At 40.5% G+C, this 27,267-nt stretch overlaps 1 protein-coding gene and 1 long non-coding RNA gene across 2 annotated transcripts; one reads left to right on the forward strand and one right to left on the reverse strand.

Moving 5' to 3' along the window:
* Positions 1-5,641: 5,641 nt before the first annotated feature.
* On the reverse strand, positions 5,642-27,267 carry LOC105075905 (melanoma antigen preferentially expressed in tumors-like). Its single transcript, XM_074371124.1, has 3 exons — positions 26,131-27,267; positions 11,592-12,209; positions 5,642-10,399 (listed from the first exon to the last, which is right to left on the reverse strand). The coding sequence occupies exons 1-3, from the start codon at positions 27,045-27,047 to the stop codon at positions 9,871-9,873; spliced, it is 2,064 nt and encodes a 687-aa protein (XP_074227225.1). The 5' UTR covers positions 27,048-27,267; the 3' UTR covers positions 5,642-9,870.
* LOC141578732 (uncharacterized) lies at positions 15,394-22,752 on the forward strand. Its single transcript, XR_012509396.1, has 3 exons — positions 15,394-15,456; positions 17,032-17,179; positions 19,688-22,752. It is a non-coding gene; the product is annotated as an uncharacterized LOC141578732 (long non-coding RNA).

The raw sequence follows: 27,267 nt of genomic DNA on the forward strand, positions 1-27,267 counted from the left end.
TTAAAATGCCTGCCGCAAATTAGTAGGAGAGACACTTTTTATGAGTCTTATAATTCGGTAATGTTTCGTGCACAGATCAATGAAGGAGAATTCCTTTTTTTTTTTTTTTTTTTCCTGCAATTTAAGTTGGCAGCATCCACTTTTCTTCCCTATCAATTTCTCTTTGAATGTCCTGGACACTAAATCCCAAGTTTTTACATCATTCCAATTCAAAGCCCACTTCCCTGAATGAGGTATGTATGTAATCTATATAAGAAAACAAATGGCTACATTGTTCAAGACTTGCCTCCCTATAAGAATGCCTGATCCAGAATGAAAAAAGAAAACATAATCACAGATAAAGATGTGATTGAAAGAATGGTTAAAGGTATTTCATGTAACTCTAGATCAACATATTTTTAAAACAGGAAATAGATGCTTTTTCAGCAAAACATAAGCTATGAAAATTGCAATAAGTAGTGGAAAACTTGATGAAACAATTACCATTGGAAAATTTGGAAAAGTAATTAAAGATTTATGATTGAAAATGCTCTAGGCCTAGATGATTTCATGATTTGTTCTATTTAACTTTTAAAGAAGGTAATACCAGTGTTACTTAAAATATTTTACCCCATAGACTATGACCCCCCAATTTATTTTATGATGTCAGAAAAAGTTTAACAACAAGCCCAAATAAAAGCAGTTGGAAAAAAACAAAATTCCAGACCAGACTGACTCATGAATGTAGAAACAAAAGTTATAATTAAAATAATAGAAAATAGAATTTAGCAATATACCTAAAGAATGATATATTATGATGACCAAGTTATGTCAAGAATGCAGAGCCAATGCAGTAATAGAAAATATATCAGTAAAATTAACAGCCTAAAAGAGATGCTATCAGTAGACACTGACAAAGCATTTAATAGAATTTGTAAACATTTCTAATGTAATAAAATATAAATTAAATTATAATAGATGATAACTGCTTAGTTTCTTTACCAAACCCCACAGCATATATTGTGCTGAAGCCATTTTATAAAAACCAAGAACTTAACAGTTTAATAGATGCCCACTGTCATCTATTTTTAATAAATATTATCTTGGAGTTTCCAGTGAAGTTGATTTAAAAAAAAGAAAGTTTAATAATTGGTATAAACAAGGGGAAAGAAAAGGTAAAACTTCTTTTTGCTGATGATGTGATTGTATACCAATAAATGAAGAGAATAATGATTTTTTTGAGTTAAAAAGGTAATTTTCTAAGGCACAGAAATCAAGAATTTTTCTCTGTAAACATCTAATAATTTGTATGCAGTTCTTTTGGAATTACATGAAATTTCAATGATTGTTTTTTAATTTATGCGAAATGACTTTAAACTCCATATGGAAAAATAAATGCCTAAGTATCTAGATAAGAAAAATACGAAAAAGAAAATTTCATACCAAATGTCAGACTATAACATGAAGTAATTCTAATCAAATTAATATAGTATTGGCAAAAGAGCAGATAAATGCATCAGAGGAACAAAACAGAAAATACTGAATAGGACTCAGTGTATATGAGCTTTTTCATGTATGGAAAAAGTGCAATTTCAAACCATAGATGAAAGAAACTGTTTATTTAAAAAGGCTTCTGGCAAAACTGGCTTTTTTAACCAGGCAGAAAGTAAAGTTGAACCAACAGCACAAATCATATGAAAAAAAAAAATTCCAGGTGGACTCAGGATTTAAATTTTTCAATAACAATAAAATTCTTGAAAGAAAATGAAAGGAGACTACATGTACACAATCTAGGAATTGGGGATTAACTTTATCAACACAGGCGATGGAAAAGCTGTTAAAAAAAGTAATTGACTGTATTTCTCATTTGCATTGCAAAAGATGCCATCAGCAGCCAATACATAAACAATGATTTAGGGAAAATATTTGCAGAGCCAATCAGAGAAAAAGTCTTCTTGAAATTGACAGGAAAAAGATAACAGCAAAACATGGCAAAGAATGTGAATAGACAGTTGAGAGAAGAGCAAATTCAAGTGGCTGATGGCTCTATCAAAAAATGTTTAGCTTCAGTAGTTGTTGAGGGATGCACATTAAAATTGTAATGAGAACAGTATGCAATTAGGCTGACAAAAAAGAGCAGGCATGCTTTTTGTTGTCAGAACAAAGGATATTCTTAGACACTGCTCATAGAAACTGTGAATTGTTACAGTGCTTTTGAGAAGCAGTCTGGCAATATCTATTATAACTTAAAATACTTACACCACTTTGGGGAATCTTCTTTTAGAAGTAAAACCCCGGTACATGAAAGACATGTCCATTTATTGTGAAATTATCCCTAGTGGCAAAAAAAACCCAAAACACTAGAGTCAAAATAAATGCACATTGGTAGGGAAATTGGAAGAGGGAAGGAACTTTAGTATCCATTCCATAGGATGTTTACATAGCCATTAAGGTGGACAAGTTAAAGGTGGGGAGGGCATAGCTCAGTGGTCGAGTGTGAGCAAGCACGAGGTCCTGGGTTCAGTCCCCAGTACTCACACAGAGAAATAAATACATAAGTAAACCAACCAACCTAATTACCTTCCCCCCAAAAAAAAGAAAAAGAAAAAGAAAAAGGTAGACAAGTTAAAACTATGCTAATGGACTTGAATGGAATTCCACAATGTTTTCTTAAGTGAAAAAAGAAAAGTAGAAGTGTGTAAAATATGACTTTTTGTAAATCAGTTATAAAATGCCTGTAGGTGTTTGAGTGAACATGTATCATACATGTTGGTGTAAGATTTTACATGCATGGAGAAAAGTATAGAAGAGTATGCATCGGGCTGGGGGGAGATGGGTGATGCAGGTGGGTAACTGGGGAGTCAGAGAAGGAAAATGAAAACCCAGAAGAAAAAATATGTAAGTAACTGAACCAAGTATGATATGTCAAGTGTGTGATTAAGAAATTTGACAGGGAAGCTAGAACTCTACTAATTTGTGGAGATATTTCTGGTATGTTGTTAAGTGAAAAACAAATCAAATAATGTATGTGAATCTATTTTTTTAAATTAAAACCTATATGTGTATATATGCATGTGTATGTTTATATGAACAAAGAAAATTGTGGAAGGAAATAAAAAATTTGTTAACACTGGTTATGCTGGTAAGAAAGGGAAATACAAGTAGTTGTTTATTTTATATATATTTGTATTGTTTTACTTGTTGCAAACATATTACTTTTGTAATTTGAAAAACAAAATAAGGAGTGGGGAAAGCATTTTGAAATACATGAAACCTTGCAAATGTTTTTATTTTCTGACAAGATGGCACCCTGGCCTGATCTATTGTCTTTCCCTTAGCTCGGTACTTGGAATATCACCAGAGTAAAAGAGTATGTGTAGATCTAAAGAGCAAAAGGAAATACTTAGAACCCCTCAAGTAGAGAGATGCTCTGGTTTTATTTTGAAATAATTTTTGATTTATGAGAAAGTTGCATTTTCCATTATAGCTTATTACAAGATATTGAATATGGTTCCCTTTGCTATACAGTGGGTCCTTGTTTGTCTGTTTTGTATGTGGTGGTGTGTATCTATTAATCCCAAACTCCTATTTTATCCCTCCCCTCCCCCTTTTCCCCTTTGGTAACTGTAGTTTGTTTTCTGTGTCCATGAGTCTAGTTCTGGTTTGTAAATAAAACTTGTATTTTTCTTTAGATACAAAAAAAAAAAAGTTGCAAAACAGTTCCCAAATAATCTTCCAAAAGCTTCCCCTAATATTAATATCTTATATAACCATAGTATAATTATCAAAACTGGGAAATTAGCATTGATACACTAGTAGTTAAACTATATAGCCCTTCCCACTGATACTCTTCATCGAGTCCAAGATCCAGTCTAGCTCCCACGTTGCATTTACCTGTTATTTCTCTTGAGTCTCCTCCAGTCTATGACAGTTCCTCAGTCTTTTCTTGTCTTTCATGACTTACCCACTTTTGAACAATACTGGCCAGTTATTTTGTAGAATATCCCTCAGTATGGATTTGATTCAGTGGGTTATGCATTAATATTACAGAAGTGATTCAGCTTCAGTGCATCGTATCAGAAGGGACATGTGATAAATCTTATTGGTGATGTTAACCTCGATCATTTGGTTAAGGTGCGCAATGTCAGATTTCCCCACTCTAAAGCTGAGATTTCTGCCTTTGTAGTTAAATATCTCTGGCAAGATACTTTGCAGAGAGGTTTTTTTTTTTTTTTTTTCTTCAATACATATTAGCTCCATAGATTCTGTATGATTAGCTCTGGCAGAGGGTTTAAGCATCCTCAGTAATTCTGATGGTCAGACAAGGGTGGACCTCTGATATGAATCACATCACTTATCATTAGCTCTGAACAAAGCAACCTCCTCACAGGACAGATATTAATGAGAAACAATTATGACATTTGTTAACACTCATCTTTAGCTTTGGTAACCTAAGTATGTTAGTTATCTAGTGCTACCTAACAAATTATCACAAATTGAGTAGCTTAAACCAACACACATTTGTTCTCTCACAGTTTCTGGGAGTCAGGAGTCCAGACACAGTTTAGCTGGGTCCTCTGGTTCAGGGTCTCACAAGGCCACAGTCAAGGTGTTGGTCAGAACAGTGCTTTCATCTGATCCTCAGCTAGGGAAGGATCTGCTTCCAAGATCACATGGTTGTTGGCAGAACTCAGTTCCTTGTGAAATATTAGACTTTTAGGGTCTCCATTTCTTGCTGGCTATGGGCCAGAGGCTACGTTCAGTTCCTTGCCACATGGGCCTCTCCAAAGTACAGCTCACAATGTAGCAGCTAACTTCACATCAGGGAAAGAGTCTGCTTCCAATACAGAAGTAACACTCATGTAATATTGTGCAAGTGACATCCTGTCACCTTTGCTGTATTCTATTGGTTAGAAGCAAGTCACAGGTCCCAGCTACATTCAAGAACAGGAAATCATATAAGAGGAATCCCCTTCCCAGACTTCTAGGAGGTATAAATCATTGGGGGCCATCTTAGAGCCTACCCATCTTGCCAGGAAAATAGAATCGAAAAGTAGGAAGAATTCAGGACGGTGATGTGTTGGGACAGAGATCTGAGTGAGCCACAGGTTCTAGATGTGCTCACTGGGAGTTCCTGAACACTAATTAGAAGTAATATATCCATTGAGCTACAAGTGCATACCGAGTGCTTACCATGAACCACACACTGTTCTTTGCACTGGGGTACAAAAGCAGACAGAAAGGGAAACTGATTATTGTCAATGAGCAAAAAATGAATAGGGAAAGAGTACATAAAACAGTAGAAGGGGAGTAAAATTTTAGATATAGAAAGCCAGAAAGGCTTCAAAAGGAAGCTATGCGCAAGGACCTGAAGAAAGTCAGGGACCTAATAATGCTTCTGTCCACAAAAGACTTCCAGGCAGAGGGAACAGCAAATGCAAAGACTCTAAAATAGGGAGTGTGCCTGGAATGTTGGAGACCAGCAAGACATTGTATTATCTATTGTAAATAACAAATTACCCCCAAATTTACCTACCTAAGCCAACAATAAACATTATTTCACATACTGCCTATGGGTCAGATAGGAATTGCCACTGGAGCTTCTTTTCCCCCGCCCTGCCCCTTCCCAAATCTTTGTCCACCCAGGGCCTCTTTACCCACCCCAGCAAGCCAGAGCCCAAGTGCCTTTTGCACCCACAGGAAGAAAGCCCCTTGCTACGGCCTCTCTGGTTTCCCCACCGGAAGCGGACTAGAAGCTGCTTGACACCTCCTCCAAAATGGCGGCGCTTAGAGAAACCGGTTGCAGGGCGCCGCCGTCTTCCTTATGACCAACACCACGTCGATCATCAGGAGAAGCTGGCGGCTCCTGATACAGAAGTGGCAGTGCCAGAGCTGGGGTCCCCGCAAAAAGGATGGGAACAAGTCAGTGTCAATTTTCTATTGCACCAAGGACAGCCCAAAACTCTGGTCCCAAAAAGACTGAGGAATTGTAGGAAACATTTTCGAGAATGGCTGCCTCCAGGGAAAAAACAGCTCAATGGGCGAAGCTACCTGCGTCACCACTAGAGACCCACCGCCTCAGGGTCACGTGCTTTAGAGGTTCTTCCTCAGTAGTTGGCACCACACAGCCCTACATGTGTAACTGCAGGTGGCAGCAGCGTCATAGGCGGGAGCACCAGGCCTGCCCAATAGAAGGTCGGTTTAAAGAAACCATGGCAACAAGTGGGCTCGCAGAGGGATGAGGCTCAGAGTTTGGGTGCGAGGGACTGAAAACAGGAGTTGGGTGGCAGGAATCTGAGGTTTAGGAATTGGGAGGAAGAGGGTGGGTCTGAGGGACATAGTAATAAAGGGGTCTGAGGAGTGACAAGAAGCAGATGTCTGGTTATCATTGATTCAGAAGTCCAGGGAAGGTCTACGATTGATATGGGTGTCCCAATGGGTCAGGTATGTGGGGTCTTATAATTTGGGGGTGGGTGGGAGATTCTCTGGTAGGTGGGCTTCGGGGTACTGAAGGGATCGTAATGAGTCTGAGGAATCACTGATAAGGGATCCAAAGGGCTGGTGATAAGGTGACTTTTTTTTTTTTTTAATGGTGGTAAAATACACATAAACAAAATTCGCCATTTTAACCATTTTAATGCATACTGTTTAGTGGCATTTAATACAGTCACAATGCTGTGCAGTCATTATCACTATCTAGTTTCACAGAATTTTCATCACCCCAAAATGAAACACTATACTCCTTAAGCAATCACTTCCCATCTCCCCTACTGCCCCCTCCCCTAGCATCTGGAACCCACTAATCTGCTTTCTGTCTCTATGGATTCATCTATTCTGGAATTTTCATATAAAGGAAATCATAGAGTGTATGGCTTCTTTCACTGTGATGTTTTCTAGGTTTAGCCATGTTGTATCATGTATCAGTACTTTCATTCTTTTTACTGCCAAATAATAGTCCATTGTATAGCTATAGTATATTTGGTTTATCTATTTAGGTGGCCATTTTTGGGTTGTTACACATTTAATGTGTTGTTTACACTGTTGTGAATAGTGCTATGAATATTCTTACACACGTTTATTTTGGAACGCCTGTTTTCAATTATTTTGGGTATATACCTGGAAGTGGAATTGCTGGATCATGTGATAATTCAATGATTGATTTATTGACGAATGAACAAACTGTGCCTTATTATATTCCTACCATCAATGCACAGGGCTCCAATTTCTACCCATCTCCACCAACTCTTGTTATTTTTTAAAAGTTTTTTTTTTTAATTGTAGCCATCCTAATGGGTATGAAGTGGTATTGCCTGGTTTTGATTTGCATTTCACTGAGCAAAAGCTGTCCATCTGCTTGGACTGAAACAAATATTAGGCTAATAAAAAGAAAGTTAAAATTAAAAAAGTAAAATCAAAGGAATTAAGATTTCTACTTTAAAAAATACAACTTATTTTCTCCTCTCACACCATCTCCAAGTTTGTTGTGTAGATTAACATAATAAATCACTTAGAAAAATGCTTAGCAGATAAAAAGACCTCACTAAGATTTAGCTGTAATTATGGGTATCACATAATTTAGCTTCCAAACTAGGATGCTTTTGGGAGTGAAAGAGATTCTTTGAAGCAATTATTTTGGGATGGTAAGAATGAAATCTGACTATCCTAGGAAAATCAGGATCTGTGCTCACTGTTGCTGTTAAGACATTGATCATCACTGTTACGACATTGATCATCACTGTTACAGCCATAAAGACTCAGAACAGTACATGCGAAAGCTTGTCAGACTAAAACCCCACCTACGGTCATGTGAATTATTTACTTCATTTAAAATACACTAAGCCTGACAAAATACTCAGGAGAGTTAAAAGACCTCTATAAATGGAGATATATACTTTGTTCATACATCAGAAGACTTGATATTAAGATGTTCATTCTCTCCAAATTGATCTACAGATTCAATGCAACCTCAGTGAAATTCAGTCCCAGCAAGATCTTTTGTAGATACTGACAAGGTGATTCTAAAATTCAGAAGGAAATGCAGAAGACCTGCAATAGCCAAAACAATCTTGAAAAAGCCAAACAAAGTTGGAGGGCTAACACTAACCTTTCTAAACAATTAATTTCAAACTACAGTAATCAAAACAGTGTGGTTCTTCAGCTCACATAAATAGATCAGTGGAACAGAATTGAGAGTCGAGAAGTAAATCCAACTATATATGGACAACTAATATTTTAAAAGGTGTGAAAGCAATGCTGTGGAGAAAAGGATACTCAACAGATGGTGCTGGAACAACCAGAAAACCATATATTTCTTTTTTTCTAAAAAGGAACTTGGTTCCATCCCTTTCATCACATACAAAACTTAACTTAAAATATGTCGTACACTTAAATGTAAATTTTAAAATTTTAAAAATATAAACTTCTAGAAGAAAACACAGGAGGAAAATTTTGTGACATTGGATTAAGCAACGATTTTTTTGATACAACAGCAAAAACATGATTCCTAAAAGAGCAGACTGATAAACTGTACTTTGTCAAAATTTAAAAATGTCTGCTCTTCGAAGTAAGATTACTGAGAGAGTGAAAAGACAAAGTCACAGAATGGTAGAAAATCTCTGCCAAGCATATATCTGATAAAGGACTGGTGCACAGAATATATAAGAAACTCTCAAAACCCAACAATAAAACAAGCAGCCCAATTTTAAAACTGGGCAACAGATTTGAACATAACTTGCCCCTGCACCCCTCACCCTACCTCCCTCCATCCCTTTATGTCTGTCTTTTCATTAGCGCACTTACTAGTGTTTGAGAGTTTGACATTGTTGACTCTCTCTCAACTGGAACATAAGCTGTTGGGACCTGTCCATCCTGTTCGCTGCTGGGTGCCCCACTTATAGGAGAGTGTCCAGCACTCAGTCAGAACTCAGGCAGTATTTCTTGAATTAAGTGAGGTGCACAAGGCCATGTTGTGAGTTACTGGAAAAGCCATGAACTCTGGGTGGGAAATCCCAGTTTAAGAAGCCCTGAGCATTCAGCGTCCAGGGAGTGAATGGACATCAGTTGATTTATTGTTAAAAGGGCTGGCTTCATGGTCCTGCTGGACCTGAAGTACCAGACTCCATCATTCACCACACCACAGCCACGGTGAACTTCCTCCTTTTCCTTGAACACCCCAGCCACTTCCTGCCTCTCGATCATTGCCTTTGCTGCTGCTCCTTTCCACTGCCTTTCACCAGGAGTGTCCCCTGCTTATCTTCCCATCATCAAGAACCCTCCCCAACTGTCTTACTAGAGACTCTGAACCCCCTACCCTGACTCTAACAGTTCTGAGGTTTACAGAACACCTAAGGCTGCCTGAACTACCTTGTTTATTTTTTGGCTTGATTATTATTAGTCTTCTCTAGACAGCTGGAAGGCCTGTGGGAGACCATGTGTATCTTGTCCATCGCTGGACCTCCAGTGTGGAACAGAGCCCCATACACACCTGTGGCTCAGTGATACACACATGTCTGCAGTTCAGCACTTTACAGATCTTCACCCTTGATCTTCCCACTGACCTCAGGCACTCACCCCCATTTTACATATGGATAAATTCACAAATAAAGAGCCTAATAGTTTGTCCAGTTTCATACTGCCAGGGAGAGTAGTGGTTTCTGCAGACAAAGGTGGGAAATGGGTTTGTAGATCAGAAGGACCAAGCAGACCAGTAGTTCCCTGAGAAAAATAGATCTTACTGTCCTTTTATCTGCAGCTGCTAGAAAAGTGCTTGGCACTCACCCTGTACATAACAACTATTGAGTGAAGTGAGCTAATGGATTGTGAGATTTGAGCTGGGGGAGCAGGATGATCTGAAAGACACTAGATCACTGAGAGTGGTTGGCAGCCCCGGCATCAGAAAGAGGTTTCTGAGGTAAAGGTCCACTCCAGACTCTCCTGCCCCAAGGCCCAGAGCATGTCCTGAACCATGGCTTCAACGGAGCTAGACCACCGTTCTTGGGTTTGACCCAGCTCCCTGCTCTTTGGGTAGTCGTAGCACTCGACAGGGTAGGGGCAGACCACAAGCTTCAGCTCTGACAGCTCGGCTACGAGCTGTAGCAGGTTCTCCAGGATGGATGTGGCGATGCGGTTGCCAGAGAGGCTGAGGCTGTAGAGGAGGAAGCAGCATCTCAGGGCCGGCAGGAGGCCCACGAGGTGCGGATCCCTCAGGCTGCAGTAGTCCAGGACCAGTTCCTGCAGGAAGCCCGAGGCCTCCCTAAGAAGAGCCTCCAGCACTCCTGGAACCATCTGGGAAAGGTCATTTTTGCTCAAATCTAATTTTTTCAGATGTGAGGCCTGAGGGCTCTGGGACAGCCAGCAGATATCACGAATAAGAAGAGCACAGGCGGGGAGCTCCAAGGTCACCAGGGCATCAGACAGGTATCTGAGGAGAGATGGCGGCATGGGGTAACTCCCAGAGAGCAGGGCTGGGGCAAGAACCTTCTCAGGAGCCACCAGACCTCCTAGCCCCACAGACCCGGGTTAGCCCAGGCCCTAGACAGGGCCCAGGTCCAGTATGTAAAGACCTGCTCTGTGATCAGGTGACTGTGTCCCGGGACCAGCCCCACCCCCGAATGTGTGACACTGGTCACTGACTCAACATTTCCAGGCCTCAGTATTCAAGTCTGTAAGATGAATATCTTATTACTTAACATTTAAGTCTTTTTGGGATGTAGAGGTAATCATTTTTAGAAGGCTAAGCACATAAAATAAACAGTAAATATAGTTGGCCCTTGAACATCACAGCTCTGAGCTGCACGGTCCATTTATATGTGGATTTTTTTCAGTAAATACTACTACAGGACTACACGAACCACAGTTCCTTGACTCCTTAGATGTGGAGAGCCTACTGGAAAATTACCCTCGGAATTTCAACTGCATCCCTAACCCACCCAGGTGTTCAGGGTCAACTCTACTAAAATAGTAGCCATGACCAATGCATAGAAGTTTGGGGGCTGCTGTCATCTCTAGCTTCCCTTCCCCTAGTCATCAGACCCAAGACGCTAGATTTCCAAGAGTTCCCTGGAGATATTCTTCAGGGCAGTTGTCACTGGGAGCAGGGGCACAGGGGTGTCAACTATGACCACTATGTTTTACCTTTACTGCTTCTCTTCCCTTATAAAGATTCATAAGCTCCATTGGGCACACAGTGGGTTCCCAAGAATTATCTGCTGAATCAGTGAATGAAGGTAATTTTCCCTGAGAGGTGGTCTAGCAAGTGGTAAAAGGAACAAACTTCCTGGGTTCACATCTTGGCTGTGCCTCTTACTGGCTGTGTGACCTTAGAAAAGTTCCTTAACCTCTCTGGGTCCTGGTTGCCCCCATCTGTAAAATAGGTGTAATAGAATAGACTTGCTGTGAGTACAGGGCCTAGTGGATGTTTCCTGTTGTATGTGTGAGTTTTTTTATCCCCCAGGCTATAACTTGCCCTCTCTGGGAGTTACCACTCATTAAGGGGCCTAAGACTCTCTCAACTGGCTGGGACGTGCATCCGCTGTGTCCTGGCTCAGTCCCCTGCCCTATCCTGACGTGGAGACCATCATTAAGGAATGGGGAGAAGGGTCCCCTATGCTCACCTGAGAAGGCGGTGCAGGTGGTCTGAGAGGTGGGGAGAGGACAGGCGGAGCATCTGGAGGCGCCCCAGCGAGCTCAGGCGGGAGAGGAAAGAGTTGAAAGCATCGGAGGGCAGCAGCCTGTGAACAGCTGTAGTCTCAAAGATGGGCTGAGGCAGCGTGAGATTGCGCAGGTTTTTCATTTGTTCTACTTGTCTGGCAAATTGGCTTTCACCTGAGAACAACCCAAAGCAATCAGACACGTCCAGCTCTTGAATAAATTCCAGTTGCACCAAGTCCAGGATCTCCACAGTCTGGCTGAACACCACATTCCTGATGTGCAACTTCCCACAAAACAGACGCAGGGGCCGGCAGCTGTGCTGCACTTTCCGCAAAATGCAGGAAACTAATGTGTTCCTGTACCAGGTGTCCAAGGAGATGTTTATATATAGATCCAGAGGTTGCCAGTCCTGAGAAGGCTTCTTCCTCAAGCTTCTCCTTTGCCTGACTTTGGTCTTGGGAACCTCTGGTTCCATCCAGGCAGAATATAAGAAAGGGGAGTCAACTGCATCCTCAAAGCTGTAATTAGGCTCTATGAGGTCAGGGTCACGTCTGAAATCGACCACCCTCAGTCTTGATTTCCTGAGGGAAGAGAAGGAAACACAACAACCAGCTGAGGCCAACACTGGACTTTCCATCCCCATCACAAGCCCTGCCTTTCCCCAGCTGCTCTCCCTCTGCAACTAGCCCGCCTCCAGCCCTCCCTCCTGGAGTTTTCTCACATGGTGCACCCGCATGAGTGGCTGAAACACTCCCCTTTAAACATCACAGCTTTGCCACTGACCCCAAAAGGTTGCTTGGGTGATGTCAAGGGTTTCCTTGGAGTGGATGCTGTTGGTGTCCTGCACACCCACCACTGTTGTCTGCTAATGACTCATAGCCGCCCCCTTCTCCACAGAACTACCCTTAGCCAAACAGGAGAGAGCTGGCCTGGGAAGCCAAGCGTCTTCTTCCCTACGGGGCGGGAGGATACTCAACCAATGGCTGACAGGCATGGGGAACAGGGGACAGAACCCTGGTCTCTTGCCCAGTGTGGGACCCTCCTCTGTGGTGCAGTACACACGGGAGAGCTCCCTGTGGGATCAGGCTGAGGTCAGCCTTTAGCAGAGACCACATGCTTGCCTAGCTCCCCTGCCCTATCCTATACGCCTCCCATTCCCCAAAGAGCACTTCCCCACCTCAGTCTCTGCTTCTAGAAAGCTTGTCCAGACACATCCATTTCCTCCATCAGCAGCCATTGGAGCATCACCTTGTGCGGGTGCACGTTCCCTTCATAAGGGTGGACCCTCCTCTCTCTCTCTGTCTTCCTCTGTCTCCCTCCTCTCCAGGTCTCCCAGCCCCCCTACCTGGTCTGGACTCCGCGTGCAGGCAGGGCATCCAGGCTGTGTAGTACAGTCCAGAGGCTGTCCTGATAAGACCTTGGATCCACCAGGTGAAGCCCCAGGTGGAGCTCAGGGATGGGCCAGGCCTGCACCATGGCTCTGAGGAGCTTTCTGTGCCATCCTTTGAAGGCCACAGTGAACACAGTGGGGAAGAGGTTGACAGGGAGTTCATTCAGGGCCTGAATGGTAAAGGCCTCATCTCTCAGCAGGCTCTGGAGGGCCAGGTCCTTGAGTCAGGGTGGGATCCAGCTGTTCATCTCCTTGACCTGGCTGCAGGGTGAAGGGGAGACACTGAAGACCTATCTGAGGGTTGCTCTGATCCTGCCAAGCCTGGATTTCCCTTGTGGTCCAAGTTATGGAGAGGGTTTCAGGGCCCTAACCACCCTGGCAGAAGGCATTTCTGTTTATTTAGTTAGTGTCGTTCACATACTCTGTGTTATTTACGGCTTGTTCTCATCACATGACAGTCTTAGCGCTGACATCATGTATCTAGAAGGTAGCAATCCCTATTGCATGATATTTCAGGGAATTTCTTATATCTTAAAAGTTGCTCATTTCATCACACATTTTAACGATATCCAATTTTCACATGATTAAATAAATGTTAACATATTATTTCACAGTAACACTGTGATGTATTTAACTGCCAGCATTTAGTGCTTCTCTAATACTTTTCACATGTTAGTCTATATACATTGTTTGGTATTCTGTACTAAAATTTCAAAATGAGTTGTTAAAAAAAAAGGGGGGGTGTCAGTAACAGGGTAAACTTTTTTTCTTTGATTTTTTTCTTTCACTTAATTTTTTAAAATTCCTTTTTCATCATTTTTCTTTCTTCTTTTTGGTGGGGGGGAGGTAATTAGGTTTGTTTATTTTTAGAGGAGGTACTGGGGATTGATCCCAGGACCTCCTACTTGCTAAGCATGTGCTCTACCACTGAGCTATACCCCTTCCCCACTTCATCATTTTTCTTGATAGCCATTTTACCCATATTTGTCTACAAGCAAGAGTGCTTACTGATTTTCTTTTGAAGCCTCATCCTGTATAGTCTTTATTCCTTGCTTACAAAAATATATGAGCCAGCTTTTAAGGAAATCCAGGAGAATAAACACCACAGCCAAGCCTGTAGAGAAACTTGTGTGCAAACACTTGGTCAAAATTAAACCAAAGCTCTGTGATTGGACCTTTTCCTTCATTTAATATAAACAAACATGCTTTGTGTCTGGCTCTGGAGATACATCCATGAGTAACACTGGAAATAACTCTTCTCAGACCTTTGCTGGGAGGAGAGGTGCAGCTTGGTCTCTGGGAAGAGATTTGTAGTGAAATAAGATGTCCAAAGTGACCACGTGAGAACTTGTCTGTGAATTATGGCCCCTTTTTTTGACTGATGCGTATGGACACTTTAGGGTAGGAATATCAGCTACTACTTGATGAGATGTATAATCAGAATTTTGACATTCTTCAGAGGTTAACAAGAGCAGCAGGGTTGTGCTGTGAAATGTGTCAGGTCATTCACCACAAATCAGCTGATTGTGTGAAGGTTTATGTGACTTCCTTACATACCCTGTTGAGGTTCACTGGTAGCTTTTTAAGCATTCTGCCCTGGGGAGGAGGAATCTTCAAAATATTCTGTATAGAGAGGTTCAAATCTAGAAAAGAAGATATCTGGACTGTTCTAAGGAGGTTTCAGAACATCTCCCACTTAACAGACTCATTAGACAGGCGTTAAAAATCCTTAAGAAAGAAGTGGCTTGTTTTTAGTGCATAGCAGCAGACCAGAGGAGGGAACTGAAGAGATTTTTTTGTTTTTATTTTCTTTTGTAATTGTTTATTTATCCATAAATTCATGGAAGGAATGAAAACTGGTTGAAATTACGTGCCTGTTATTGACAGGGAAAACTTCAGTTTTATGCTTTCAGTTGCATTTTTTTTTTTTTTTTTAGTGAAAAAAAAAATCTTGGTACATGTAAGTGGGGAAAACATCCAGGTGTTTGGATTTAAAAACGTGATAAAAAGCTAATTTGATTGGTAGAGGGCAAACAGGTGTGTAAAACATTTTATTCCTTTGTAGTTAACATTTTAAGTCCTTAATGTCTTGGCTTTCCCCCCCAAACTCAGTATAAGTGATGCAGTCCTCTTGTGCTTCTCTAACTCATCTCCCACATTCTTTTATTTATAAGAAATGGAAAAGAATATCATACTAGATTGTCTCACTTAAGGCAGGTAGCCTTGACATCATAAAGCTCTCTTTCCATATCTTAATCCAGGCATAAATATCCAGTGAATGATTCTCATTAGAGAGCTAACTAATAATCATTGTTGAAAGCACGTAATTGAAGTATGCAGCAATGTTAACTATTTATGATTTGCTTTCTCTTTGTAGAACACAAAGTAATCATAGTGGGACTGGATAACGCAGGGAAGACCACCATTCTTTATCAATTGTAAGTATGTGGGTTTAATTAAGGTTTTTGTTATTTTAGTTATTGGAGTTAATTTTGTATAATTAGAATGAGATACCATTATAGTGGGAAAACTTAAGACACGTAGTTTTGTCTTCTAGCAGACACAAAATTTATTAAAAAGTGAATAGGGTAAACTGTTGTATGTTTGCTACAGCCTTCAAAAACATGCGTCTTTTTCCAGCCTTGAAAGAAAGAATTAATATTAAACTAAAACTAAGTGAAGCACACATTCTCACGCTGGAATGAAGGGATAAAGTGCGTTTCACTTAGGTCTTCCCACTCTGAGGTGCATGTGGCCAGACAGATGCCTATCCAGGAAGTTTCTGCTACTCTCCTGCCTAATAGCTCTGGAAGTTTAAAACATTTCCAGGCTTGGCAACTCACCAGAAATGAAGATCGCCCCTGAAAATAACTGCGTTAGTAGCTTGAAATAGGAAGAGGCTTGAGCCTTTTAGAGAAATACTTTAATACTTTAAGGAAATTTTAACAGGCCATCAACCCCCTTGTCAGATGACCTCCCATTATCTTCGGTTCCAAAGAAATGATCCTTGTTAAGCAATGGAAATGAATCTGTGTCCCTACGTTGTAACAAATAGTTACTAAATGCCGCGCACCATCGTGTGGCTCTTAACCTCTCCGCGCCGCATCTTAAGTGTAGCAGCTGAGAGCTTTCACTTAACCAGTTCTTCATGTATTTTCAGCTATTTTGCCAGAAAGCTACCAACTTCTGGCTTGTTGTTTCAGTTTAATAACCACGTGTTTTTTTTTTTTAAACATTCATTCATTGGCCGTGATGTATTTTAATATGACTTAACCTTTAGACATCACATCACATTTCAGAAACCTGCCATCACTGTTGAAGTAATTTTGCACATAGCTTCAAAATATGTATGTACATATATATAAAGCCCAAGAGAGATTTATAAGCTTTTCCACCACAGTACTGATGTGTTATAGGTAAATATGTATTTGTTGAATTAATTAGTGTAGCTTCACTGGTGATTCTGATAATACATGTGATAGGAGCATCAGCATTCTAATACGTACATTTTCATTTGCCCAAGGTGTTTTCAAGACTGCAGTTTCGGTTAATAGGCATGCAGTAATTTTTATGCCTCAGCCGGGTCTGTTTTCTCACATAAATAGTCTTCAGAATTACAGACAGCCTACTGTGCAACGGTGACTACTTTGCAAGTCGACGACAGTCACCTGGAAACCTGCTCTTTCAGGATGGGGCATTGGTTCTGCTCTAGCCGGTAACAGGGCACGGGGGCTACTGGAATTTTGGCCACAGAGATGCAACTTCTCACAGTTGCCTTCTATCCAGATCAAGCCTGTAGTTTACTCCATTAAAAGAACAAAAAAACCAGCCTTCCTTCAGGATTTGTTCTGTCTAGGTATTTGCACAAATGTTCTCCGGGGTCCCATTTCTGTTGCTAGTGGTTACCATCACTGATGCAAGTAAGGAAGGTTGATTCATATAAAAGTACAGGGAAAATGTGCATCAGGTACTCGGGATTGACAAGAGCTTTTATGGTGTCTGTCTTTTAACAGCTTAATGAATGAAGTGGTTCATACATCTCCAACCATAGGAAGCAATGTTGAAGAAACAGTCATGAAGAACACTCATTTTCTCACGTGGGATATTGGTGGTCAGGAGTCCCTGCGGTCATTGTGGAACACGTATTACACAAACACCGAGGTACGCTACAGGTACTTCTGAAGTTGAATGAAAACAACCAAGGGGTAAACCCAGAGAACAGACTGGACATAAGGCATAGCGACACTGCCTTTCAATAAGATTCTCTTTTGTGAGGAATGTGAGGTCCTCAAGTAGAAGAGAAGGGCAGGCGGCAGGAGTAACGGGGGCTGTCATCAGTGGAGTGCTTCCTGTAGTCAGGCTTGCTCTCGGCGGCCCCTCAGGGTGATACTGTTAGAGCTCCATTGTTGGAGAAATCGGACACTGGAACAAACTATGTAACCTTTCGCAACTTTATAAGAGACCCTGGTTAGGGGAGGAATAAAATATTATAAGTGTAATTTAATACAGGATTTTTAAGTAATATGAAATTGAGCATTCACAATTTTGGGGGGACTTTGGTTTAATTGAAAAGCAAATGGATGTGCAGGCCAGCCCCTCCCCAGTGTTCTCTTGTCATTTATTTTATTTTCCTAGTTCACAGTCAACCTGGACAACAAATCTGGAATATCTTCTACTTTTGTTTTTATTTCTTACAGGTAGGTTTTTTTGTTTGTTTGTTTTAAACTGTGCAGTGTGATTGAGAGAGGTTTGTCCTTGGGAATACTAATGCCCATTTGGGTCTATGATTTTTCTTTGCAAAGAGGTACACAAAATTAATTATTTTTTCTAAATGGAAGCCTCTTAAAACTTGAGTGTTTTTTGAGGGGTGGGAGTGCAGAGGAGGTGGAGTACTGATGCAAGGAATTCTGAGTGAATAAATTGCCTTTAAAAAAAGAACTATGTATTCCTCTAGGTTTATACTGTAATAGCATATGTGTATGTGCAGATATAGTCCAGGGCAGTGCACGAGTGGTCACACCAAGATGGCATGTCATAGATGTTCAGCAGATGTGGGAGCACTAAGTTTTTTTTTTTTTTTTAATTTGCAGGGGGAAGATAAGTTGGGAAGCTAATATTTATGGTTATAGGTTAGTTTAACATATCTTTCTGCAGTAAAATAACATCCCAAAACTAAAATTTGTTAGAGAATAAGGAAAGAACAACATTGCAGCATAGCTGTTGGAATGTTTTCAAAGCTGACAGTTAGCTCCAAGTGTGAAAAGGACATTTATCTTTGGTGAATAGGTAAAAGTTGGTTCTGGCTGATCCACGTATATTTACAGCATTACTAAGTGGTAGTTTTTGAAATTGCTGGAACTTTAGAAGACTCTGCGTGGATCCAGAAAGAGGTACATTATTACTGATGCCATTTGCAGGAAATGTTCTTTAAATAAACCATTTCTACAAGAATATCAAAATTACTGCAAAGAACCTTTGGCGTCTGATGTAAGCCCACCAGCATAGCACATGGCACTTGCAGTCAGACTCTTGTAGGGCTCTCGTCTGTGTGGTGGTTCTCCCATCGCCTTGTTCACCCTGGTCTTGCTTCTTCAATTCTTTACATGGAGGGATCGTTCAAAAGCTGAAATGTCTCCACTTTAATACAGCGAGTCAAAGTTGTTGATTAATTCCTGACACCTTCCTCTCATTAATTTATAGTTACCTCCCCATAAGAAAGTTTGCCGTGTTTCTTATACTTATCCTTTCTATTTTCTTTTCTTTTATCATTCTCAGCCCTTTCTCAGTTTATGTACAGGTTCCTATAGTTGTCTCTTTCCCTAATTTTAAAGCCATCTGAATAATCTGATTCTACCCTTCCTGTCTCGATTTCTTTTACATCACTTCTCTCCTATAACTCTTGAAACCACTTCATCTCACTTCTTAGCTTTTTCTTCTGCATAAGATGTTCCATTTAGGGGCCCTTTCTCACTTTACCTTCTTATTTTTCTTATCAAAGATACATTATTTTTAATGTATTACCTTCACCTTTTTTCACACACACCATTACCAATAGCTTTCTCCTGTTCTCTTTGCAGTCTTTAATTTCATCTGCATCTTTAGTATGTTCTTAACACCCAAGTATATTTATACTTAGCATATTTTTCTTGCCCTTTTATTGTTGATATTGTCATGTAAAAATGTCTTATTAGTTTTTTTTTTAAATGTGTTTCTTTTTTTTCTTTGAAACTAGCCTCTTTCTAAGAGGCAGGAGAGTGTCTTAAACATAATTATCAATTGCTTGAATGAGTACAGAGTACTTTTAAGTTTTAGTGAAAGTTACTTAAATTACTGTGACTTTCTTTTTAAAAACTACTTTTTATTACCTGCATTTAAAAATAAATCTTAGTACATATTAGGGTATATTATACATTCAAGCATCACCATTTGAAAATAAACTTGGGCATGGTTTTTATTTGTTGAATTATGAGTTATTTTTCTTATTAACATTTGGATTTTGCTGCTTGATGTGATTCAGTATAATGTAAACTCCTGATGATGAAAACGCAGTAGACCGTTTTATAGTGATGATGATGCCATCACAGAAAGTACTTCTAGCATTTTGAGTAGTTTTGCAGAGCACCTCACATCCCCTTCAATTTTCTTCCTTTTTCTTTTTTTCACTTCTAGTTCGTCATTCCTGTGGTCGATAGCATTGATGGAGAACGACTAGCTATTATAAAAGAAGTATTATACAGAATGTTGGCTCATGAGGTAAATTTTGAAAGCAAACATAAAATAAATGGAGTAAGGTATCCATATACAGGTTTTGCTTTTTTTACAATGATTAATGTCCTCTGCTGTCAGTTATTTTATTGTTAACAATGTTTTGTATATTAAATTGATGAAAGCTTTCAAGTCAAAATTTTTAGTGCTTTATTAAACTTAATAAAGCCTACCACATTAATTTGGAGATTAATACCATTATTGAAAATATTTTTCAAACTACTTAGCCATACCTTAAAAAGTCTGATAAATTGAGGCAAGAAAGAGGAAAATTTAAGTGCTTTTCCCCCTAGAGCTTATTAAAGCTGAAAATTCTTTAGTGAATAATTTGGGATCATTTTTTGAAATAGTTCTTATATACAAAGGACTTAGATAATAAAATACATTCATGTACCCACCAGTCAACATAAGATACTAAATCTTAGACCTCTCCAATCTGATTTCCTTCCCTTGTCTTCAGAGAATTCTAAAAGAATTCTCCCATCCTAAAGGTAGTGATCATTACTCCTGTGTGTAATTTTATACTTTTATTACTTTTTTTTTATATACCTATCAGTTCTATAGAATATAATATTCCATGTTGATAAAACAACTTTATATGGTGGTATCCTGTGTGTGTTTGTGTGTGTGTAATCTTTCTGTAACTTGGTTTAGGGGTTTTTTTGCACAACACTGTGATTTATCTATGTTAGTACATGCAGCTTTAGTTCATTCCTTTTAACAACTACATAGTATTCCACTGTATGAATATACCACATTTCATCTATTCTTCTATTAATGAACACAAGTTATTTCTAATATTTTGGTAGTATAAACAGTGCTGCAGTAAGCATTAATCAGTAGCTTAGGTTATAGAAAGACTAGTAAGTACTGCCCAACCCCTCCTGCAGTACTCTCCTTTAAACTTTGGAGGAATAACCAACCCTTAGTTTCATCTCTTCCATTGCCTTGTTAGTGTCTATTTTGTGTATTTCTGTTCCGATCTCATTATCTCCTTCCTTTACTGACTTTAGGCTTAATTTGTTCTTTTTCTAGTTCCTTGAACTATAACCTTAGATTGTTTAAGATTTTTATTGTTTCTTAATGGAAGACTTTATCACTATTCACTTCCCTGTTAGAACTCCATTTGTTGTGTCCCATAAGTGTGGGTATGTTATACCTCCATTTTCACTTATCTCTAGATGCTTCAAAATGTCTCTCTCAGTTTCTTTGTTGACTGATTCGTTGTTCAGGAGCATGTTATTTAACCTCCACATATCTGTAAATTTTCCTGTTTTCTTCTAGAAATTGATTTCTTCTGGTAATTGATTTCTAGTTTCATACCATTCTGGCTTGCTTGATATGATTTCAGTCTTCTTAAATTTATTAAGGCTTGTTTTGTGGTCTAACATGTGATCTATCCTGCATTATGTTCCATGTGTGCTTGAGGAGAATGTGTTCTGGATGGATGTTCTATAAATGTCTTAATTCTAACACACCCCAAAGAGCTACACCACCATAGCAAATTCCTTTAGCCCTTTGGGTCTGTTTCTTCACTGTGCAATGGGAAGAGGAAAGACATAAAATGAATTCCAAAATCCCTTACTGCTCATCAAGTAAGAATTAAGTCTCAAAGTTTCCTTTACCTTAATTTAAATTCAACAAACACTTGTATTCATCCTAGGCACTGAACATTTCCAGCCACCACCAGGAAGGTAACTATGGTTTAGCAAAATGAGATCCAATTCCATAGTACTTTAAGTTCCACACAGAAAAATTCATATGCAAAACTAAAGGACTTAACTTTAAAGAAAACTCTACAAAGACATCACAAACCTAATGTGATAAATAAAAGTAACTTAGGGTATACCTTAAATTATTACTCTCACTTTTTTTTTTTTTTTGCTGGAATGGAAGATGAGGCTTAAAATATTTACACTGTTTAGTCTATAACAAAAGACTCATGAGCCATTTAGGTAAAGCAACTAATGCCACTTTTAGGGGGGAAGAAAAAGAAATGAGCAGTAAATTTCTCTTCCAATGGGAGTTTTATGCCAGGCCTTAGAATTTAAGAAACTTGTATCATTCTGAAACAGAGGGGAATAAAACTTATCCTGAGAGGTGTTTTACAGTGATGAGCATTAATATAAGACGATAATTGAGCATGCTCTCCACATTACTTTTGAATTTCATGTATTGGATTTATACTCTCTAAAAATAAAATGTAATTTAAATGCTTGAATCTTGTATGCTAGACCTGAGAAAACTGTAGCTGAAATATTCACTGAAATTAAATGAAAATCTTAACTACAAAGTTTCTTCTCTTCTTCCATAAGGAAATCATTACCAATAGATTTTTTGATACTGATGTTTAAAAGCCTTATTTTTGCAAATAACATTCTGTAGATTCAAAGTGTATTTAAAATGATGATTAAGAGCTCCCATGGCTTCCCAAAAATTCATTTGTGGTTTACCCTGTTACCATACCTGTCATATACTATTCACTTACATTATAAAATTTTAGAATACACATCTTAGATGATAAAACATCAACAATATAAAAAACCTTTGCCTTTTATGAGTTTGAAGAGACAGAAAAGACATTGAAATATTTTTTCTTAAATGTTTGAAGTAAACAATATAATATTTTTTAAAAAATCAGCAGCTGTATAAACAGCTCATACAACTTAATAAAAAGACTAACCATCCAATCCAGAAATGGGCAGAAGACCTAAGCAAGCAGTTCTCCAAGGAAGACATACAAATGGCTAGTAGGCACATGAAAAAATGTTCAATATCGCTAATTATCAGAGAAATGCAAATCAGAACTACAATGAGGTATCACTTCACATCAGTCAGAATGGCCATCATTAAAAAGTCCACTAATGATAAATGCTAGAGGAGGTGTGGAGAAAAGGGAACCCTTCTACACTATTGATAGGAATGTAGTTTGGTGCAGTTGTTATGGAAAACAGTATCGAGATTCCTTAAAAAAACTGAAAATAGACTTTCCATATGATCCAGCAATCCCACTCCTGGGCATATATCCAGAAGGAACTTTAATTTAAAAAGATACCTGCACCCCAATATTCATAGCAACACTATTTACAATAGTCAAGATGGAAACAACCTAAATGTCCATTGTCAGATGACTGGATAAAGAAGTTGTGGTATATTCATACAATGGAACACAATTCAGTCATAAAAAGTAATAAAATAATGCCATTTGCAACAACAAGGATGAACCTAAGATTGTCATGGTAAGTGAAATAAGCCAGAAAGAGAAAGAAAAATACCATACGATATCACGTATGTGGAATCTGAAAAAAAAAAAAGGACAAACTTATTTACAAAACAGAAACAGACTCACAGACATAGAAAACAAACTTATGGTTACCAGTTGGGGACGAGATTAGGAAGGGGTAAATTGGGAGTGTGACATTTGCAGATACAACTACTATATATAAAGTAGATAAACAAGTTTCTACTGTACAGCACAGGGAACTATATTTAGAATCGTAGTAACCTATAATAAAAAATATGAAAATGAATATATGTATGTATATGTATGACTGAATTATGTTGTATACCAGAAATTGACACAACATTGTAAACTGACTATATCTCAATTAAAAAAAAATCAACAGCTGTGTTATATGGGCTTTTTTTTTTCTTTTTGGTCCTAAAAGATGATAGAGAGTAAACTATGCCCCCAACATAAGTTGTGTGCAGAGGTCCAGAGAGCCACAGAAATGTGCTTTAAGCATTTATTTATGGCAAGCATAGTGTGAACCAGAGGCAGAAGGCCTGGATCCTATTTCTGTTGTTAAAAACTTGATATGTGATTTTTGGGCAAGTCACTCCACCTTTCTGATCTGCTCCTTTATCTGTGAAACAGGAGGAACCATCTGACCTAGGATTTCTTCCAGTTCCTATAATTAACATCTGTGTGAATCCTCAATACTGCACCTGAGGGGCACGGGACATGGGCAGAAGCACTCACAGGAGAGCATTTACTCTGCTGGTCATGCATGCTGCCAGGAGGGGCCAGATTCTGTAGAGAGCCAGACACTAAATGGCCTGGCTTCATGCCTTGGCCAAAAAACACCATCGATGACTATGAGGGCACTTAAAGAGACTCAGCAAGAAACAAACTATTTTCTGAACATAGTCCAAGAACTAGGTAGGGGGTATGTGAGCCTTTACAACCTCAGACCCCTTGTGTTTCCAGCCTTTTATCTTGGCTAGCAGAAGGCCTGAGTTCATTTAGGTGACCTGTACTTTCTAAGCCTTAAGAGAAATACTTCTGAAAATAAATGGTTCTCATCCCCAGCCCCTTGTCTGACCCTTGAAAATACATATATTTTTACACAGCAGCTATAATACATGCAGCACTCAGGACACCTTCATTAGACAGGTTAGCATAGTGGTTAAAAGTATGAAATGAGCGCAAATCCTGGCTCTACTACTTAGCTGCTTTGTGATCTTGGGAAAGAAACTTAATCTCTCCGTTCTTCAGGTTCCTTTTCGGTAAAATAGGGAAATTAATAAAACCTAATTTCATAGAATGTTGTGAAGATTGATCAAGATAATGCATGCAAAGCAGTTAGCATGGAGCACAACATAAAATATAATTTAGTAAGAGATAGATAGATAGATAGGATCCATCTTTCAATCCTGGGACCTGGGACTCCCTGAAAAGGCTTATGTGAAGGCCAAAGGCAATTTTCTGAAGTAAATGACATCTGCTGATCTTTCCTCTTCTGAACAAACAATATGGCAAAGATTCAAAGCTAGGCTCAGCTCTTACTAACAGGATCCTGCAGGAATCAGGAGGAAATGAGATTATTCTTAAAAGTAGGAAAGAGTTATGCTGGTTTCAGACAAGATCCTTGTGAAAGATAGAAGGACACACATACACAAAAAAACATTTAATATGGTCCTACAGAATCGAAGGAAAGGGGTTGCTTTTCATTTATGCCTTCTCAAGCATTGCCAGTATTAACAGCTGCAGAATTTTATAACTGGATGGCTCCTTCGAGACCATCTAGTTTAACTCCCTTACTTGATAAGTAGCTGAGGCCCAGAAAGATAAAGCAACTTATTTGAGGTCATTCAGCAGTAAATGACAGTGCCAAGACAAACCAGTTTTCTGACTCCTCCCATTTGCCACCCAGTGCGCCTGCTGGTATCTTTCACCAAGTCATCATCCTGTCCTTGTGCCAAAAGGGCATTAAAACGCGAGCGCACACACACACATTTCTCACTTTTGCCCAGTTTCCCAAGAGGTAGAGAAGCAGCTCAACCCCTAAAACCTTCTTCCCACTGGGATTTGAGGAGGATTCCAATCTATACCCTCTCCCAGGCCCTCTTTGGAGTTTCTGCTCTCCTTTCTGTTCACGGTCACTCTTAAGGGCTCTTAGGAGTTCCTCACCCCAAAGATCAGGCACATCTCAGAGCATAAGTTACCACCTGCTAATTTGCAACTTTGCACCTTCCCACAAATGCTATACCTTGAGGCAGGAAAATACAGAACTATTATTGTTTCCTCCAAGCTCCCTAATTGAATTCAGCGAGAACTGATCCCTATCTCCCTAGGATAACTCAACCAGGTTTGTTTATATACTGCCTGTATGTGAAGGGCAGGAGAACTCTTAGGCATGCCTAACTCTGAAAGCAGGAGAAGGAGGGCACCAAGGAATAGGAGATGGATTGGGGGAAGGAGGGAGATGAGTAGAAGGAACACAGCGACCAAATTGCAAAGTCTGGATCCTGGGGACAGCTATACTGTGAGACTGACTCACCGCTGAGGAGACAGAACTGCTGAGGGGATTGCACTGTTTTCATTATGCACTCTGGTGACTGACTAACAACAAACTGGCGCCCCCAAACTACACATGTAGGAGGAAGCAGGCAAAGGCTATCCTGAAGTAGCAGAAACGATGAACTCTTTTTCCTCCCTCTCCCTTCTCCACTCTCATGAGAGGCTTGTCACTCTGCACCTTGCTGCGTACCCTGAGCTCACCAGATTTCAATGCATCATCCCTGTCGGGGAACTCCTCTCTCTGATCTCCGGAGGGTTAGAGAGAAACAGAGCATATCTCAGCTCTACCAAGAGCTGCCCGTCCTTTGCCCCTTGCTGGGGAACTGACTTGAGAGAACGGCTTTCACAGAGCGTTTGAAACTGACAAACGCGGGGCGCTTCTTGTCCCTAAGCACATACGCCTGCCTGGGGTGTCCCTCAGCCTGGGTCTCTGCTTTGAGAGTGGGAGGCGTTAAGTGTCACAGCCATGCATTCCTTCCCCACACGCTCAACTAACAACAAAACCAGAAGGAAGACGTTGCTTTTATCTTTTTTCCCTCCTTACCTGAATTCCGGGACCAGGTTAGGCTGCAACCTGTAGAAAGCAGCGGAGAGAGTGACCAGCCACCCGGGCTTGTAACTCCCGTTCTCGCACTCCAGATAAGGCGGGGACCAGTTGACATGGCTCTTGTCCCCGCTAAGCCCGTCCCTGCGCCGCCAGCTATGGCCCAGGCCCCGGGGCCCCTGATTGGAGCCGCGGCGGTGTAAGTGGGTCCTCCACTTGCGCCGGAGGCCGTGGAACCACTCGGTCGCCAGCATGGCGTTGGCCAGGTGGTGTGCCGAGGATGACAGGTCCTGGAGCAGTATGCGACTCTCCTCACGTGTGGCCTGGAGGAAGACCCGCAGGGCGGGCGCGGACAGCGACTCCATGCTGAAGGTGATGGCCTCCTGGGAGATGCTGGGCTCACCCTCCAGGAGGCTCCGCACTAGTGCCCGGTACCACTCCAGATCATCCTGCAAGTTCTGTTCCCGCGACTTATTGCTGTGCAGCATCATATTGAGGAAGTTGGTGGCGTGTGTCAGCGTGTCCAGCGCCCCGTGCAAGGAGGGATGGGAGCTGGCTAGGGCAGGCGACTTTCCCGGCAGGCCCGCCAACTCGTGGCGACTGGAGCAGTTGGCTCGCTTCAGCTGGTGGGAGTCCCCGGTGTAGAGGTAAGAAGCCACGTCCATGGGCACCTCCTCGGCAAGTTTCTGCGCCAAGATGGTGCCGTCGGTGGAGCGGCTCCAGGGAGCTGAGGCGTCCGAGGCAGAGGCTCGAGCCCACTGTTGGGAGTGCTGCTTCGCCCTCAGGGTGCTCTCTCGAGGGGAATCCGGCCGACCCGGAGGGTCGCGGCTAGCGCCAACAACTCCCAATCCCAGATGAACGAGCAGGAAGCAGAAGAGTAAGGGGTAAGCCATGGCTCCCATCTGCATGGCTCCCATCTGCCTCGCAGAGCGGAGAGGAGGTAACGGGAGGAGTCACTTTGAAAATTTTGATCGTCAGCCTATCAACAGTACGACTTTTACTAGGGGTCTTGCCCCTCCTCCAGATGGCACCTAGTCCAAAAGGACTTTAGAGTAAAAATGTTACGAAATACGCCTGGCTGACTAAGCTACCGTCACAGGAAATCAAATCACCTGTGTCAACGCTGGCATTGGGTCC

Source organism: Camelus bactrianus, chromosome 9 (assembly GCF_048773025.1).
Source record: "Camelus bactrianus isolate YW-2024 breed Bactrian camel chromosome 9, ASM4877302v1, whole genome shotgun sequence".
Lineage (NCBI taxonomy): Eukaryota > Metazoa > Chordata > Mammalia > Artiodactyla > Camelidae > Camelus > Camelus bactrianus.

Excerpts from the sequence above, each read along its gene's own strand:
- LOC105075905 (XM_074371124.1), bottom strand. The coding sequence starts at position 27,047 with ATGGGAGCCATGCAGATGGGAGCCATGGCTTACCCCTTACTCTTCTGC. Across the intron at positions 12,210-26,130 it reads AACCTGGTCCCGGAATTCAG|GAAATCAAGACTGAGGGTGG; the intron begins GTAAGGAGGGAA and ends CTCTTCCCTCAG. Across the intron at positions 10,400-11,591 it reads CACCTGCACCGCCTTCTCAG|ATACCTGTCTGATGCCCTGG; the intron begins GTGAGCATAGGG and ends ATCTCTCCTCAG.